At 45.4% G+C, this 14,959-nt stretch overlaps 1 protein-coding gene across 1 annotated transcript in view; it reads left to right on the top strand.

The window, feature by feature from the left end:
- Nucleotides 1-14,959, top strand: part of FN1 (fibronectin 1) — a 51,213-nt gene that overhangs the window by 20,690 nt on the left and 15,564 nt on the right. Inside the window, 12 exon segments of the mRNA XM_039554695.1 lie at nucleotides 334-528; nucleotides 1,847-2,119; nucleotides 5,092-5,358; nucleotides 6,915-7,009; nucleotides 7,331-7,499; nucleotides 7,778-7,864; nucleotides 8,636-8,827; nucleotides 11,147-11,419; nucleotides 12,461-12,643; nucleotides 13,928-14,017; nucleotides 14,145-14,414; nucleotides 14,764-14,880. Coding sequence (XP_039410629.1) covers nucleotides 334-528; nucleotides 1,847-2,119; nucleotides 5,092-5,358; nucleotides 6,915-7,009; nucleotides 7,331-7,499; nucleotides 7,778-7,864; nucleotides 8,636-8,827; nucleotides 11,147-11,419; nucleotides 12,461-12,643; nucleotides 13,928-14,017; nucleotides 14,145-14,414; nucleotides 14,764-14,880 — 2,211 coding nt within the window.

The following is a 14,959-nucleotide window of genomic DNA, read 5'->3' as shown; positions in this document are numbered from 1 at the left end:
TCCTTCTGCATTTGTGTTAAAGAAAAACAAGTCCCAAGACCTTATATTTGTATCTGTCGTTCAGACCATCCCATAGGGAGCATGAGAACTGTACATGCCTAAATCCACATGTCAGACCTCAGAAATATGCTAACCCAGGTCAGACTGTGCTTTGGGAAGGTGCTGTGAGTGTGTGGTCTGTAGATGGGACGTGAGCACGGGCAGGCCACAGGTCCTGCTGAAGTTCAGGGCTATTTTTATCAAAGCTCAGTAGCGAGATCAGTTCAGCCCTCATTTCTAGCATTCTTTGTGCTTACTGATTGTGCTGAGGATTACATATTTCTCTTGCTTCAGGCTACAGGATTGTCTACGTACCCTCTGTGGAAGGCAGCAGCACAGAGCTCAACCTGCCTGACACTGCCACCTCTGTAACACTCAGTGACCTGATGCCAGGGGTTCAGTACAACATCAGCATCTATGCAGTGGAAGAAAACCAGGAGAGCACTCCTGTCTTCATCCAGCAGGAAACCACTGGGGTCCCACGCACAGGTAATGCTCGTGTTCTGGATTTCAGTCGCTGAGATTTCTGTTGCTAGCTGAATGAATGCTTAAATGAACTCAGTTATGGTTTTGTGGGTTTGGATTGTAAATTTCACTGGTATTGAAGTTCTGTAGTAAAATCGAACAGTCAAGACACCACTCTGCATTAAGAGGATTGTAATTCCTAGGGATTGGACTGCAGGCAGTTCTTGAATTATCTGCAGAAGAGAGATCAGTTTCTCAGGTTATCTTAGGGAAATCCTACTAAGAAATCTCCTGAAGTGCCTGGTATATTGTTTTGCCCCAGTACCTGGCTCACAGATGTTCAGGGTTACGTACTCAGGCACCATAACACATGTTCAAATGTTCACCTGACTTTTCATTCTCCCTTCCAGTCCTACCCATTATTTTCCTTTGCAGTCAGTGGGTATGGGAGATTACTCAGCATTGACTGATGTGCCAAAACACCACCATAGGCTCTAAACTTGAGGCACCCAATATTTAAAAAACTACTGGTTTCAGGGTTCTTTTAAGTATCCAGTTGGACTGAATAACCAAACCAAAAGAAGGGATAGTGAAAGAATTGGGATCTGATGTGGTAAGCAGTGGAATTTGATGGTCCTGCAAGTTGCAAGCACGTGTTTGCAAATGGGAATTCACCAGGAATGAACTCAGCTCAATGATTTTATGGTTTGGCTTCTGCATCTTCCAAAAATGTGCACTGGTTAACCTTAGGGCAGTATCAGTCCTAGTCTCAAGAAATTTAATTTAGACACAGGAATTCACGGGTGCAGTAATGTGGCCCAGCACTGAGGGAACTGCATTTTGCATTTGACTATAATAAGGCCAGATCAGCCCCTGTACTTGTTTAATTATAAAAGGTGGATTTCAAGTTAATCATAGACATTCAGAACATGCTGTGGGTTTTTTAAAATCATCTCTTTTAATTTTAGAAGGAGGTTACTGTTTCCAATCTCTGGAGTACTTTTTTTCCCCTCAGGCTTTGGTTTTGCATATACTTGAAGTTCTGTAGCATATTACATCTGGTTTTTCAGTTCTCTTTCTGTCATAGCAAGATACCTTCTGAAGACATAATAGACTTTAAAGTAGATAGTGATGTTTGAAATTGTAGTCTGCTTGAATATTGTCTGGGGACATGTGTAGGCATATTTACAGTAAGGTTACCCTGACGTTTTAATTTGGTAAATATTCTTGGGCTAGCCATTCTTCAAGCAAAATTCACTTTTTTTTCCCTTGCATGGAAACCTATAGCTTCTCCTCCTGCTAAGGACTCCCTCTGACAACTACTGTACCCCTGTGCTTTCAGATGAAGTGCCTTCCCCCAGAGATCTGCAGTTTGTGGAGGTTTCTGACATCAAGATCACCATCATGTGGACCCCACCCCAGAGCCAAGTGTCCGGCTATCGGGTGGAGGTGATCCCTGTCAACCGCCCTGGCCAGCACGGCCAGAGACTGCCCATCACCAGGAGCTCTTTTGCTGAAGTCATTGACCTGATCCCAGGAACAACCTATCTCTTCAAGATCTTTGCTGTAAACCAGGGCAGGGAGAGCAAACCTTTGACTGGAGAGCAAACCACCAGTAAGTGTCTTTCCTCCGTGCTTTTTTCAGCCTTTTGAGGCGTGTATTTCGCTGTCGCTTGTAGAAATGTATAAACAGAGCACTTGAAGTGCAACAGTTCTAGCCCAGGAGGTATCCCATCAGTAGGATGACAGGGCTGGGAATTCATTCAGTCTAACAATGATCTCTTCAGCAGATTTATCCTCCTCCGGGGCTTTCCAATGGGAGTTTAAGTCTCATGGCACTTTAAAACAATTTCGTATGGCTGGAATTCAACTTTTTATTACTGACTGAGAATTGATGGACCCTGCAGTTCTTTTACAGCACAGATCACAGCCTGTGATTTTTATAACTTTTTTTTTTTGCTGGTACCTTAGGGCAGATTTCAGTATGACTTAGAGGAAACTCAGCAAGGCTTCTGAAAATCCCCATCCCCCTTCTGACAGCTCCATGCCTATCTGGCTCCACTGGCAGCAGTAGCAGTTGTGCCTGCCAGTGATCATGCAGGATCCCTCAGAACCCAGCAGCTAATGATCTAGAGGCAGTGCAGCACTTTGCCAGTGTCAGGAAAAATGCACTTTGTCAGGCATTGTTTTTTGCTTTGCAGCAGTGCAGAGAAGAGAGAGGAGCAGTGGCTGGGCAAGGTGTAGGTTTTCAGGTGGAAGAGTAGGAGTTTAATCTGGGTTTGAGTGGTTATCTCCATTTTTGATCCAAGAGGAGCAGATCAGACAGAACATGGGACATGGTTTGTTTGATCAGATCCTGTTTACTGGGCAGTAGAAGGGTGAGTGGGTGTTTGTGGTGTTCTTTGACTGGATCACTTAATTCAAAGGGACAAAATGCAGCTATGTGCATCTGCTGCTCTTCTGATACTTTTCAGTAAATAAGAGCAACTTCTGAGAACCCAACCCGGCTCTTAGTAACGTGAGAGGGAAGGGAAGGAAAGGAAATGGGATAGTGTGTGAATATAGCCATGCTGTTTGGGAAGTATCCTTACTTATATCCATTAAATTATGAGCCATGAACAGTGCCTGTCCCTTGACTGTGCAGGGAGAATGAGATCCTTATGTCTGTCCTTTGACATAGGTGTCTAATTTGAGCATAGAACAGATGGTGTGAGCACCCTCCCTCCTCTTTCAAGTGAGGCTTTCAAAAGCAAGGATGTGACTTAGGAACCTGAACTCTCTTGGAAGCATTTAGAACAAGAAGGGCCCAGTTCCCAGCTAGATCTGTAATTTTTTGTGGTTGTTTTGAGGAGCCTGGGCTAGGTGTAGGGTTCCTCTGAAACTCCACACAGAGGTGTACATTGGAGTATAGACATGTAATTCAGACAGCACAGTGTCAGTCACAAATGTCTGGAATCATTTTCCATAGGCTGTGATCATCCGCTTAACTGCTTTGCCTAAACCACATTGCAGAAACTATTCACATAAATTGCATCCTGTAATCGAAAGTCCTGGGAAACAGAAATCATTCAGGGTTCCCAAGGAAAACCCTGCAGCAAAAGTCTCTTCCCACGGTGTAAATGTGATTCTCTTTTTGGCCTTCCGTTAAAAAGCAGTCTACAAATAAACTCGGAGTGTATGCGTGTGGCTTTTCAATCTTCCGCTTTTTCCTCTAGTGTGGGGAGGAGAAGTGATAAAAGCCTAATAGAGCTGGCAAATTAAATTGTGCAGAGAGGAACTGACTTTAGGCTACACATTTTAGGAAGATACAATCTTTGTCAGATGAGATTTAGCACAGATGTAAGTACCAACAAGGGATAAAGTTGACTTTCAGCCTGTGGGTTGGAGATGGGCTTAAGCAGGGTCACACTCATCCTTTTTCTTTTAGAGTTCTCCCCTGTTTTTTCCAGTGGTGGAAGAAGGAAGACCTCACTTCCTTTTTCCTCCCTCCTCAAAAATGGAGAAAACAAAAAGGACAAAAGCATCTTCCCACTGAATCAGTGGGAGAGTGATGAAAACATAATTTTTTTCACCAGAATATTACTTCTTCAGAAGGAGAAAAAAGCATTTGCCAGCAAAAAAGAGAATTGATGAAACCTCACTGCTCTTAATTTTAACATGTGATTAGAATGTGGAAAAGGTGGGGAAGCCTGCCATGTGAACACTATGAACTCCTTGCTGCAGGCAGTGCTACCCTGCCTGCTGTGGGGGCAAATTCCCCTCCAGAGCCTCACCTTGCCTCAGCTAAAGGCAGTGACATCTCCTCCAGTCACTGGGCTCCAGTGTGGTGCTGAAGGAGCTGTGCTGCCTCAGCATCTTGTTTCTATAGTTATCTGGGTTATCAGCTTCAGCAGCTTCCCCGGGGCACTGATAAAAAGGGGAGGAAGCCTGGTAAGAGCTGTTCCCTGAGTCCCAGGGGAGAGATGAGCATTCTTGGAATTGTTGTATGGTCAGTTCCATGGTGTGAGTATTTTTTAGTAGATCTAGGAACTGGTTTTCTGCAGAAAGTCGCTGACTGTTACTTATTTTGACATTCAAATGACAAAGTAGGGGTGGTTTATTTTGGGAAGGGATTTTGAGAGGACTGGGCAAGGATTTAAAAGAATTAATCTTTTTCATGGAAGAGGGCTAAAATTAGGTTTCCGTGCTTACACTGACAAGTCTAAACTGAGCTGGTTTTTAAAACATGCTCAGCGCTCATGAGAAACTGTTGAAATTCCTGAGTGTGTTGGGTTCATCTGTCATGTCTCAAACTTTAGGCTGCCTTCCCCATGGGATGCAGAGATGGCTGCAACCCAAATCAGTGCAGCCCAGAATGCTCAGGTCTGGTCTGCGTGTCTCAGTGTGTTAATGGATGGCACTGAGGCGTGGATGTAGACATGAAATAACTTTCCAGCTTTCTCATGGTCCCACCTTCTCTCTTCCCTACTGCTGCCCTCACACAATGCATGAGAAGTACAGGCCAGGTGTACACACATGGTTTGGAAGTGGCGGTGAAGTGGAGATTCAGCTGGGAAAGCTGATGGCCGTTCTGTTTTTCCCCTCCAGAGCTCGATGCCCCCACCAACCTGAGGTTCCTCAACACCACGGAGCACTCGGTGCTGGTGCTGTGGACACGGCCCCGTGCTGTGATCACGGGGTACAAGCTGACAGCAGGGCCCACCAGGGGAGGGCAGCCCCGCACCTACAACGTGGGACCCTCTGCCACCAAGTACCTCCTGAGGAACCTGCAGCCTGGCACCGAGTACACCGTGTACCTCGTGGCGGTTAAAGGCGACTTGCAAAGCAACAGGGAGACCGGAGTCTTCACCACTTGTGAGTGAGACACACACCACATGCTCCTCTTCCTTTATACCCTTGCCCTTCTTCAGAGCTTGTCCTGAAAGTGCCTATTGTGAATTGATTTATGGAAGCAACCTTTTGAAGTAGCATTCCAGCAGAACAGCTTGGGAAATACTCCTTGTTGTTCTTTCTGAGCTAGTTGGCAGGGAAAAGAGTTATTTGCATCAAAATCTTCCAGTAAAATCCATTTCAGTTTTCCTGATGATTAAAAACTAGAGGGAAAACTTACTACTGGTATCTCACTTTCTGCTTAACTGGATGTCAGAGAAATTTAATTTTATCTGATCTTCCTAATTGTTTGGTTTTGGCATGACGAATCAAGGAAAGCATACAACTCTCTTAAAATGGGCAAGGAATAATTAGTCTGTCATTTATATAAAGCTGAAAGCAGTCATTTCTCAAGCCCAGCCATACCATCTAAGGCAGCTCAACTGCAGTTACCCAAACTGACACAAACATTTCATTCTATCTTTTTATTTTATTTTTTTTGCATTTCAGTCATCTGTATTTGGGATGCTGGCTTGGAAGAAATACTAAGCAAATTTTGGAAGGAAAGGGATTTCTGTAAGAACCCACACATACTTCTAGAAAGAACAAATAGATTCAGTGTTTAAATAGTGATGAAACCATCATATACACTAGCAAAACTCAAAGTCACCCAAGCCCAGAACCACATCCTCTTTTGAAAAGAGAATGTGGTTTCTTTTAGAACAATGTGAAACTAAAATAAGGGCTCAAACTTTTAATCAGAGTAACATTGTTGACATTGGCAAGGTGCTTTTTGCTGACAGTCTTATCTATAAATACTCCTCAGTTAGAATATGATCTGGTATCTTAGATTTAATATTGCCTTCAATATCTGGCTTGTCTGAAAGAAACCAGTCCAGTTTGACTATAGAATTGATTAACCAAGTCTCTTCATTAATAACAAGGCCATTTCAGATTAAACTCAGTGGCGTTATTTAGGCTGATTCTGGCATGCAGAAAGGCTTTGGCTTCTGTGTGATGCTTCTGACAGATACCAGTGAAACCACAGATGCCTCAGACTGACTCTGAGCTCCTTTCTGCTGATTTCTCAAGATGTTGGTGAGGGATGACATGGTCCTTGCTGGGACAGCTGGATGACAGACAGGGGTGTAATATTCTGCTGACTGGAAGGCATATGGTGGGCCAATCAAAAAAATAGCTGAGCTTTGAGGAACACTTTAGATATCATGCCAAAAAACAGGATTCCCCAAATTCTTGGGGCTGGATGCATAGAGGATCATGCATCCAGTTGAGTATTTTTGTTTTCCTCAAGAACAAAAGCTCTGGCTATGATTAGACCACTTGCATACTGTGTCTGTCAAGCCCAGCAGCAGACAAAAATCATCTGTCAGATCCTTCCCAAATCACTGGATTTTCAAAAATGATCTAGTTCAGCACACATTTCATACCTCTGGCTGTTTGTACTGCTGTAGGTCAGGTTTTCAAACTGTTGGGAGCCATCACAGCAGGTAGACTTCAACTCTTGTCAATTCACTTCACAGATCAGCCTGCTGGCTCTGTTCCTCCTTTTAACACAGAAGTGACTGAGACCTCTATTGTCATCACCTGGACACCTGCCCCAAGGATTGGTTTCAAGGTAGGAGGAACGAAGTCCCATGCTGGTTTTTCCTCTTACTTCACTGTGGTGGGGAGGGCAGATTAAAGGCATTTCCTGTGGACTGCAGTGAAGATGGCAGCACAAAGGGGAGAGGTGCAAAGGGCCTGCTGCTTACAGGGAGTGGGTCTAGATGACAGAGGTCAGTGCAGTCATGGGGCTTCAGGTCAAGCGGGACATGTAAACCACAAGTTGCAGGATTAACAGCTGGAGTTCAGCACAAGGGCCCATAGTGCTGCTGTTGGATGATCAGTCAGGATGCTGACAGCTTGTGACTGAAAAGCAAACCTCACTCCCCTGCAGCTGGGAGTGCGCCCAAGCCAGGGCGGAGAGGCTCCTCGGGAGGTGATCTCGGACTCCGGCAGCATCGTGATCTCCGGGCTGACCCCTGGCGTGGAGTACACCTACAGCCTCACAGTGCTGATGGATGGCCAGGAGAGAGAGAGCCCCATCGTCAGGAGAGTCACTACACGTATGACACTTGCTTTTCCACCATATTCCTCCTTCTGCTCCCCACATCAATGGCTGCCTTGTGGGACGCAGTTCTGGTCTTTTCTCCCTGTTGTGGTCTGGTTTTTCTTTTTGATACATAGGTGACAGTAGCACTGTCTTGTGCAGTGCAGAGTCACAGCTTCAGGAGAGTGTTTTTAGCTAATTCCAGAGGATGAGGATATCGTGGGGAGAGGGGTGCTGAGGCAGCCAGCATGATTCTCAGTGCCAGCAGTGACCTGTTTGTCTGAACACTTGCAGCACTGGCTCCGCCAACCGGCCTGCGCCTGAGGTCCAATCCTGACACTGGCATCCTGATAGTCTCGTGGGAGAGAAGCACATCTCCAGGTAACCATGTGAACTCACACTGTGCTCAAACCTGCTCTTGTAGCAGAATGCTAACACTTGTTTTGTGGTGCCTTGCAGTTTGGTGAGAAACTTGCTGTTGTGTAATTTAAGGAAAAATGTACATGTTTCTAGATACATTTAAGGATGTAATTCACAGTTAACTTGCCGTAGGACTCTTAATGATTTACAGTCCATGTAAATGCTATTTTGGAACATGAATGTGTTGGAATGTTTCAGCTGTTTTAAGGATTTGAAGGGTTTCTTCAGGTTATCTCCAGTGGTTGAAAAATGGTCCAAGGCAAGGAAAGCAAAATGCACCATAAAGACTTCTGGAAGTGACAAATGAGCTTGTGCAATTGAAAAGGAGCATGGAAGTTCTGAAAGTGTTCAGGACGAACTCCTCTCCCACAATAGCTGATGGGAGCTGCACAATTGACTCTTGTAAGAGGTGGATTGAAAGTTTTTGAAAACACCTGTCTGTTGGTAGCTGTATCTTTCCCTGACAGAGTCCTGAGAAAAGTTCCTCTCAAAAGTCCTGAGACTTTCAATTTGGTGAGGTCTCAAAGGGAACTGAAATGCTGTGAGGGTGGCACGGCTAGCTCCTGGGAAGCTCATTTTGGAGTGCTTGACAAAGCAACCTCTCACCTGCTGGGTTCAGGGTGACAAAATCACTTGTGAAACGTCATGTGTTTGCTTCAGGTGTTGCGCTGAGGCCTCTGATATGAATGGATACAGCAGGAGATTCCTGACACTGGCCTCCCTGTATTTCAGGCATCAGCGGGTACCGCGTGACCACGGCTCCCACCGACGGGCAGCAGGGCTCTACCCTGGAGGAGGTGGTGGGTGCAGATCAGACCACCTGCACCTTTGAGAACCTCAACCCCGGCGTGGAGTACAATGTCAGTGTCTACTCTGTCAAGGACAACCAGGAGAGTGTCCCCATCTCGGAAACCATCACCCCAGGTAACGAAAGGATGAGCAGCACTTTCAGCTGCTCAAGGTCAAATGGCTGAGCCCAAGAGCTCTACGTTGCAGAACTTCTATTAGTCTGGTGGTGGAGGGCTTAGACTTCACATTTAGTCTCAAGAAGCAGAATAGCCATGTTCCAACATGCAAGAGAACTTGTAACACCTGTGTACTTCTCTGCACGGGCAGCCTATGTTGTGTGTCACAGGGTGGTGGTAAACACATGGATCTGCTCCATCAGTACACTGAGCTGGGCAGCTGCAGGGATTTAACTTAGCACTGAAGTGCCCCAGCATCTGGAGCACAGCTGGTGGGAACAGGAAGTAGGTGAACAAACGTATGAGTGGGAAGTGAGCACAGGAGAAATTCTGGCAGCAGTAGTGGCAGAAGATCACTTGAGCACAATGGGGAGGAAAGCCAAGATGGAAAGGTCCATCACTGTAGCACTAGAGACACAGAGTGATGTGTGCCACCTCACATGACGTCTGTGGGGACTGCAGAAACTGCCTTTGTAGCCACAGTAGCAAAATTAATGTGCATTTCCCTAAATGGTTGCATTTAGTTTTCCTTTGTGAGGGCTTTGTTTGTTTTTGTTTCTGCTCTGAGATGATGCCAGCTACTGTGTTTGCTTGCTCTTGTAACACTGCTTTAAAATTTCTGTGCTTCACTGAAGTGCTGTGTGCTCCCTGGAGTGAACTAATACTGTGATGCTGCATAGTTATGCAGTAATAGCTTTAGCCCTTCACCATCTTTTGGTGGGGGAAAGCTAAAAATGTATGTGTCTGGCTTTTACAGCTCTTTAAAGGTGATATGGTACATGCATTCCATGTGGATAAACAATTATTTTACAGAAAACTGGCTTTTATTTTGCACCTATTCTGTAAAATAAGTGTTTTCCTAGAAGGACATTAAAATAGAATATAACCACTATTATTAAAGCAATATTTCTGTCCATAATTCCTTTTCAAACTAACTTGTAATGAACAGAATGGATACAGAGTCCTGCATCTTTCTCACTTACTGATGTCTGATCCTGAGTGAGGAAGAGCATCCATTAGTTCCCACTGATTTCAGGATCACCCTGATAGAAGTTACACAGCCAAATCTTGTGGCTTAAATCAATACCAGTTTATTGACTTGAGCAACTGAAGGTTTGGCCATTGTCAATTAAAGATGCCTCTAAAATTACCCACTCCCTGCCCAGTTCTCCTGGTCATAACATGCAGGAAATGAGCACCTTTGCTAATGGAGTATCAATTGGGAAAACAGTCACAGCTGTGCTTATTTTCCCTACAGAAATTTAGGCAGCATCTAACAGGTCATTAAAGAGCATCCTTATTCAGTGGCTAAAATTTGAGATTTTGAACAATTTTAGCCACATATGTCAGGCTCTTGGCCACATCATGTGCTGGGCATAACCTCTGAATTTGGGGATGTTGTCACTCTGATTGAATTAATATCATCTAAAGGTCATTTTTAACCATTTACCCTGTTTCCAAGGAAGTGCTCTATTACTTACTGTTCCGTATCGTCTGGTTTTAGCACATATATTGCAGCAGTTAGTTGGTAAGTAGAACTTGAGGAATTCTGGGCCAGATCCTCAAGCCATTGCAGGGATTTGAGGCTTTCTTCCAAGTGCAGTGTAAATAGTTCAGACAGTGGATGATCTGCCCTGGAGCTTTGTGAAGGTTCTCACCAGCTGAGGGTCTGATTTAGTCCCTTCAAATGAGCTGATATTTTTGTGATCCCTGTGATAAAAGTTAGATTCATCGTTTGAACAAAACAAGAATTTTAGAGGGTTGATCAACTACTATTTCAGAGTTGTTTTATTTACACTTCAGTAAACTTTGCTCTCTTGTAATATACCTGTAAAAAGAAAAAAGGACTGTGTTTCTTCTGCTTCTGTTTTTGTCAGAAAATGATGGGTCTTTGTGGCTTATCATTGCTGAAAGTAAATTTGTTGCAAGTTAAGTGCCTCTTGTAGGGCTCTTTGAAAATTGTATGTCTAAAGAGGATCGGGGTTTCAGCTTCTGAGGGGATCGGGGTTTCAGCTTCTGCCTGCCCAGGGGAGCAGCTGGAGACTGCACTGAAGGGTAAATATAAGAAAACAAAACTGGAAAAAAGCAAAAACACAACAAGAAAACCCCACCAAAATCCTCCCTTTTCCCCCAAACCCCAAGAGAAATTCTGCATATCACCGCAATTGCTTCCAAAGTTCTGTCGATGTTAATAGTGATGAACACTGCTTTTTTCTCCCTTGTCTTTCTTTTGCCTCCGTGTGTCTCTGCCTCTCCCGTTTGCTCTTTAACTCATTAGAGGTGCCCCAGCTCACTGACCTAAGCTTTCTTGACATAACTGACTCGAGCATCGGCCTGAGGTGGACCCCGTTAAATGCCTCCACCATTATTGGGTACCGCATCACAGTAGTTGCGGCAGGAGAGAGTGTCCCTATATTTGAAGATTTTGTGGACTCCTCAGTAGGATACTACACAGTGACAGGCTTGGAGCCGGGCATTGATTACGACATCAGTGTAATCACACTCATTAATGGCGGAGAGAGCGCCCCTACCACTCTGACACAGCAAACGGGTGAATTTTGAAAACTTCTGTGTTTTGTGGGCGGTGTCACTGGCTGTCACTGGCTGTCGGGGTGCTGGGGCTTTGTCAAAGAGGAATTGAGCCGCTCACTGCGGGGAGGCCAGACAGACCCAGCTCGCTGCTTTCCCCGGATGGCAGCTGGGGATGGATGTGCACTGCTCGCTTTCGAATTGGAGGCATGTTAATGCCATGAATGGCTGCAGACTTGCCAGGCTCATTCACCTTCTGCTAGTCAGATTTCCAGGATCCAGTTGGAATGAAGAGCCTGAAACACGAGCTGTGTGTTCGCCAGACTTTAAAACTGTGATTCCCCAAATTAGGGGTGCTAAAAGGCGGAGTAGATCAGCAGACACCCTCCAGCCTTGACAGCTGTTTGAGCTTCCAGCAGCCCGTGTCCGTGGTGGCCCCACTCTTTCCACAATGCCCCAAAGGATGCAGATGGACACCACTCCCTGAGTACATGCCAGTGACAGCCATGCCACACCGTCAAGGGTCTCTATAGTGCATGAGCTGAAGGCGAGCTGGAAACTGGTTCTTGCATGAAATCTTGTTGTGTTTGAAAGTCCTGAGGCTGTAAATCCTTCGACACGAGTAGAAGTAGAGTCATAGGAAATTAGTGATATACCCTCTCCTCTCCTGTGTGTGCATGTATGGATTCTAGATGAGATTACTTTTCCATCTGTAAGCTGCTGTATGGCAACTTTAAACCTCTCTTGGCACCACATCTGTAATACAAAATCCAGCTGCTAGAAGCACATTACTGAAACTTGCTACCTTGTTTTTAAATTAGCCCCGTGGGGTACATTTAACATATCAGGAATTGCCAAGAGGTTAAAGCAGCCTGACAGTAGTGCAGACACATTTTTCTCTTGACTGTAGTAGAACCAAATGTAGTTTAGAAGTCTGTTTGCATGAGTCTGATGCCGTAGTCTGTTGTGCATGAGATACTTTCTCTGGTGATTGGTTCCCTGAACAGACATCTTGATCGATATGAATCTGAGAACTGAGGTAGATTTGTTCTTTGCTGTGTAGCTGTGCCTCCTCCCACCGATCTGCGCTTCACCAGTGTGGGGCCTGACACCATGAGGGTGACTTGGACTGCCCCGACTTCCATCGTGCTGAGCGGTTTCCTGGTGCGCTACTCCCCTGCCAAGAAGGAGGAGGATGTTGCAGAGGTGACAGTCTCACCCTCAGACCGCATGGTCATCTTAACAAGTGAGTGGGTTACCTACATAAGTCAAGCATAAGAGGCCCCTCATCATAAAATCATAGGATTGATTACTAAGAGAAAAGAATTCCAAGGTCACTGAGTTGAACCATCAACCCAGCTCACCACCAAGCCATGTCCCCAAGTGCCAATCCACACACCTCCTGAACATTTCTAGGGATGGTGACTCCACACCTGACCAACCTTTCAGTGAAGGAAATTTTCCTGATATCCAACCTTGACCTCCCCTAGTGCAACTTGAGGTCTTTTCTTGTCCCATCACTTGTTACCTGGAGAAGAGACTGACCCCCAACCTTCCTACAGCCTCCTTTCAAGTAGTTGTAGAGCGTGAGAAGGTCCACCTGACACAAAATGAGGCAAAATAAAAATTGTTTAAATGTGGCTGGCCAAGATCTCAGCTGATCTAAGCTGATGTTGCAAGTAGCCTCATACAAACTCACACTAAGTGTGGTTTGACCTCTAGCTTTACCCAAGTTAAAGCCAAACCACAAGCAAGTTTTTTCCTATCAATCCAAGGACAGTGGTGAATCAGGCTATGAGGCAACTGCATTGATTTGCAGCCTGGTTAGGTATTAACAGTAAATACGTGTTATTCACCTGGTTTGCCAGTAATGTCAAGGACTTCCAGTGCAGAGGTTCAGGGAGAGGATCAGAATATGCAAAAGGTCATTGCTCCTTTGACTTCGTATGCTCAGACCAGAAAACCCATACTGTTTGGAGCCTTACAGGACATGGCAACAAAATGTGGGCATTTTCCAAGAGCTGACATTAATTTTTGGGGCAAAAGCTGTGTAGTATTTATAGCTGGGGTTTTTTCCTCACTATCCTAGAATCAGGTTGGTTAAGGGAGGGACAATACCTGCTTTCAGAATAAAAAACTAAATCTGGAGCTTGTCTGACTTAGAATAGCTGTGTTGGAAATCCTTGGCCCTATTTCAGTTTATATCAGCTAAAGCTGTGGCCTGGTGCATAACTAAACTAGTAGATAACTAGAAGGGACCCTGTAAAAAAGGTAATTGCTTCTAGTCAATCTCCACAAACTAAGGGAGCACTGACATAGGATATCATGCTCCTTCAGGCTAAAGCACTGCAGGGAACCATTATGCCACAAAAATAACTGATTTAAACTTTTGGTTGTCCTGGAGGCTCAGATCTTCCATCAAGCAAAACCTGATTGTCTGCTAAGAAATGCAGTTAAAATTGTGTAGGTTGATTCACTTCTTGCTGTTAGCAAAGAAGTACATCCAAATTCCTGTTCTTCAACTCCACAGACCTGCTCCCTGGTACTGAATATCTGGTGAAAGTCTACAGTGTTTCCGAGCAGCGCGAGAGTGCGCCTTTGTATGGAATCCAGAAAACAGGTACTTGGATGCACATGTGGTTAATGCCATCCTTTAAGAGTTCATTAATGGGACTTCATTGCTTTTTTCCTGTGATGACACCAAGCAGTTTGGTTGAGGTCAGTCCTGTGTCTCTTGAAACACCCAGGTCTCGATTCCCCCACCGGCCTCGACTTCTCAGATATAACCGCAAACTCCTTCACCGTGCACTGGATTGCTCCTCGTGCCACCATCACGGGCTACAGGATCCGCTACCAGCCGGAGCAGGGCGGGGCCCGGCCCAAGGAGGAACGTGTGCCTCCCTCAAGGAACTCCATCACCCTCACCAACCTGCTGCCAGGCACCGAGTACGTGGTCAGCATCATCGCCATCAATGGCAGGGAGGAGAGCCTGCCCTTGGTTGGCCAGCAAACAACAGGTGAGCCTTGAGGGAATGCTGGATTTGGAGTGTCCTCTAGCAAGGCAGTTGCTGTAAAACCACATCTCCCCTGCCAGCTTCACTCGTGAGGAAATGCCTGTGTACTGAGGTAGTGCCTGATTTAGAGAAAGGTGGTAGGACCCATGCTACTTTCAGATGTTTCTAGGGCCAGCAGAACTATTTTCATTAAATCCAGTGCAATGCCATATGGTTTTTAACCAGATCCATCTCTTTGGAGAGGAGTGTGCACTGAGCCAGAGGACAGACAGATGAGTAGCGGAGGTATAAGTGGAGTATGTAGCTGATGTACAATTGTGTTGAAACTGTCTTCTCAATTCTGTTTTTCTAGTGTCTGATGTTCCAAGGGACCTGGAAGTCACTCCTACCAGCCCAACCAGCCTCAGGATTTCCTGGGATGCTCCTGCAGTGACAGTCAGATACTACCGGATCACTTATGGTGAAACAGGTGAGGGCAGGCTGTGACAGCCAGTCACAGACCAGAAACTCTATTCTGACACCATTAGAAAGCAAGTAGCAAAGGCACC

The sequence above is a fragment of the Corvus cornix genome, chromosome 7, assembly GCF_000738735.6.
Source record: "Corvus cornix cornix isolate S_Up_H32 chromosome 7, ASM73873v5, whole genome shotgun sequence".
Taxonomy (NCBI): Eukaryota; Metazoa; Chordata; class Aves; order Passeriformes; family Corvidae; genus Corvus; species Corvus cornix.
This window is presented reverse-complemented; position numbering and strand designations above follow the sequence as displayed.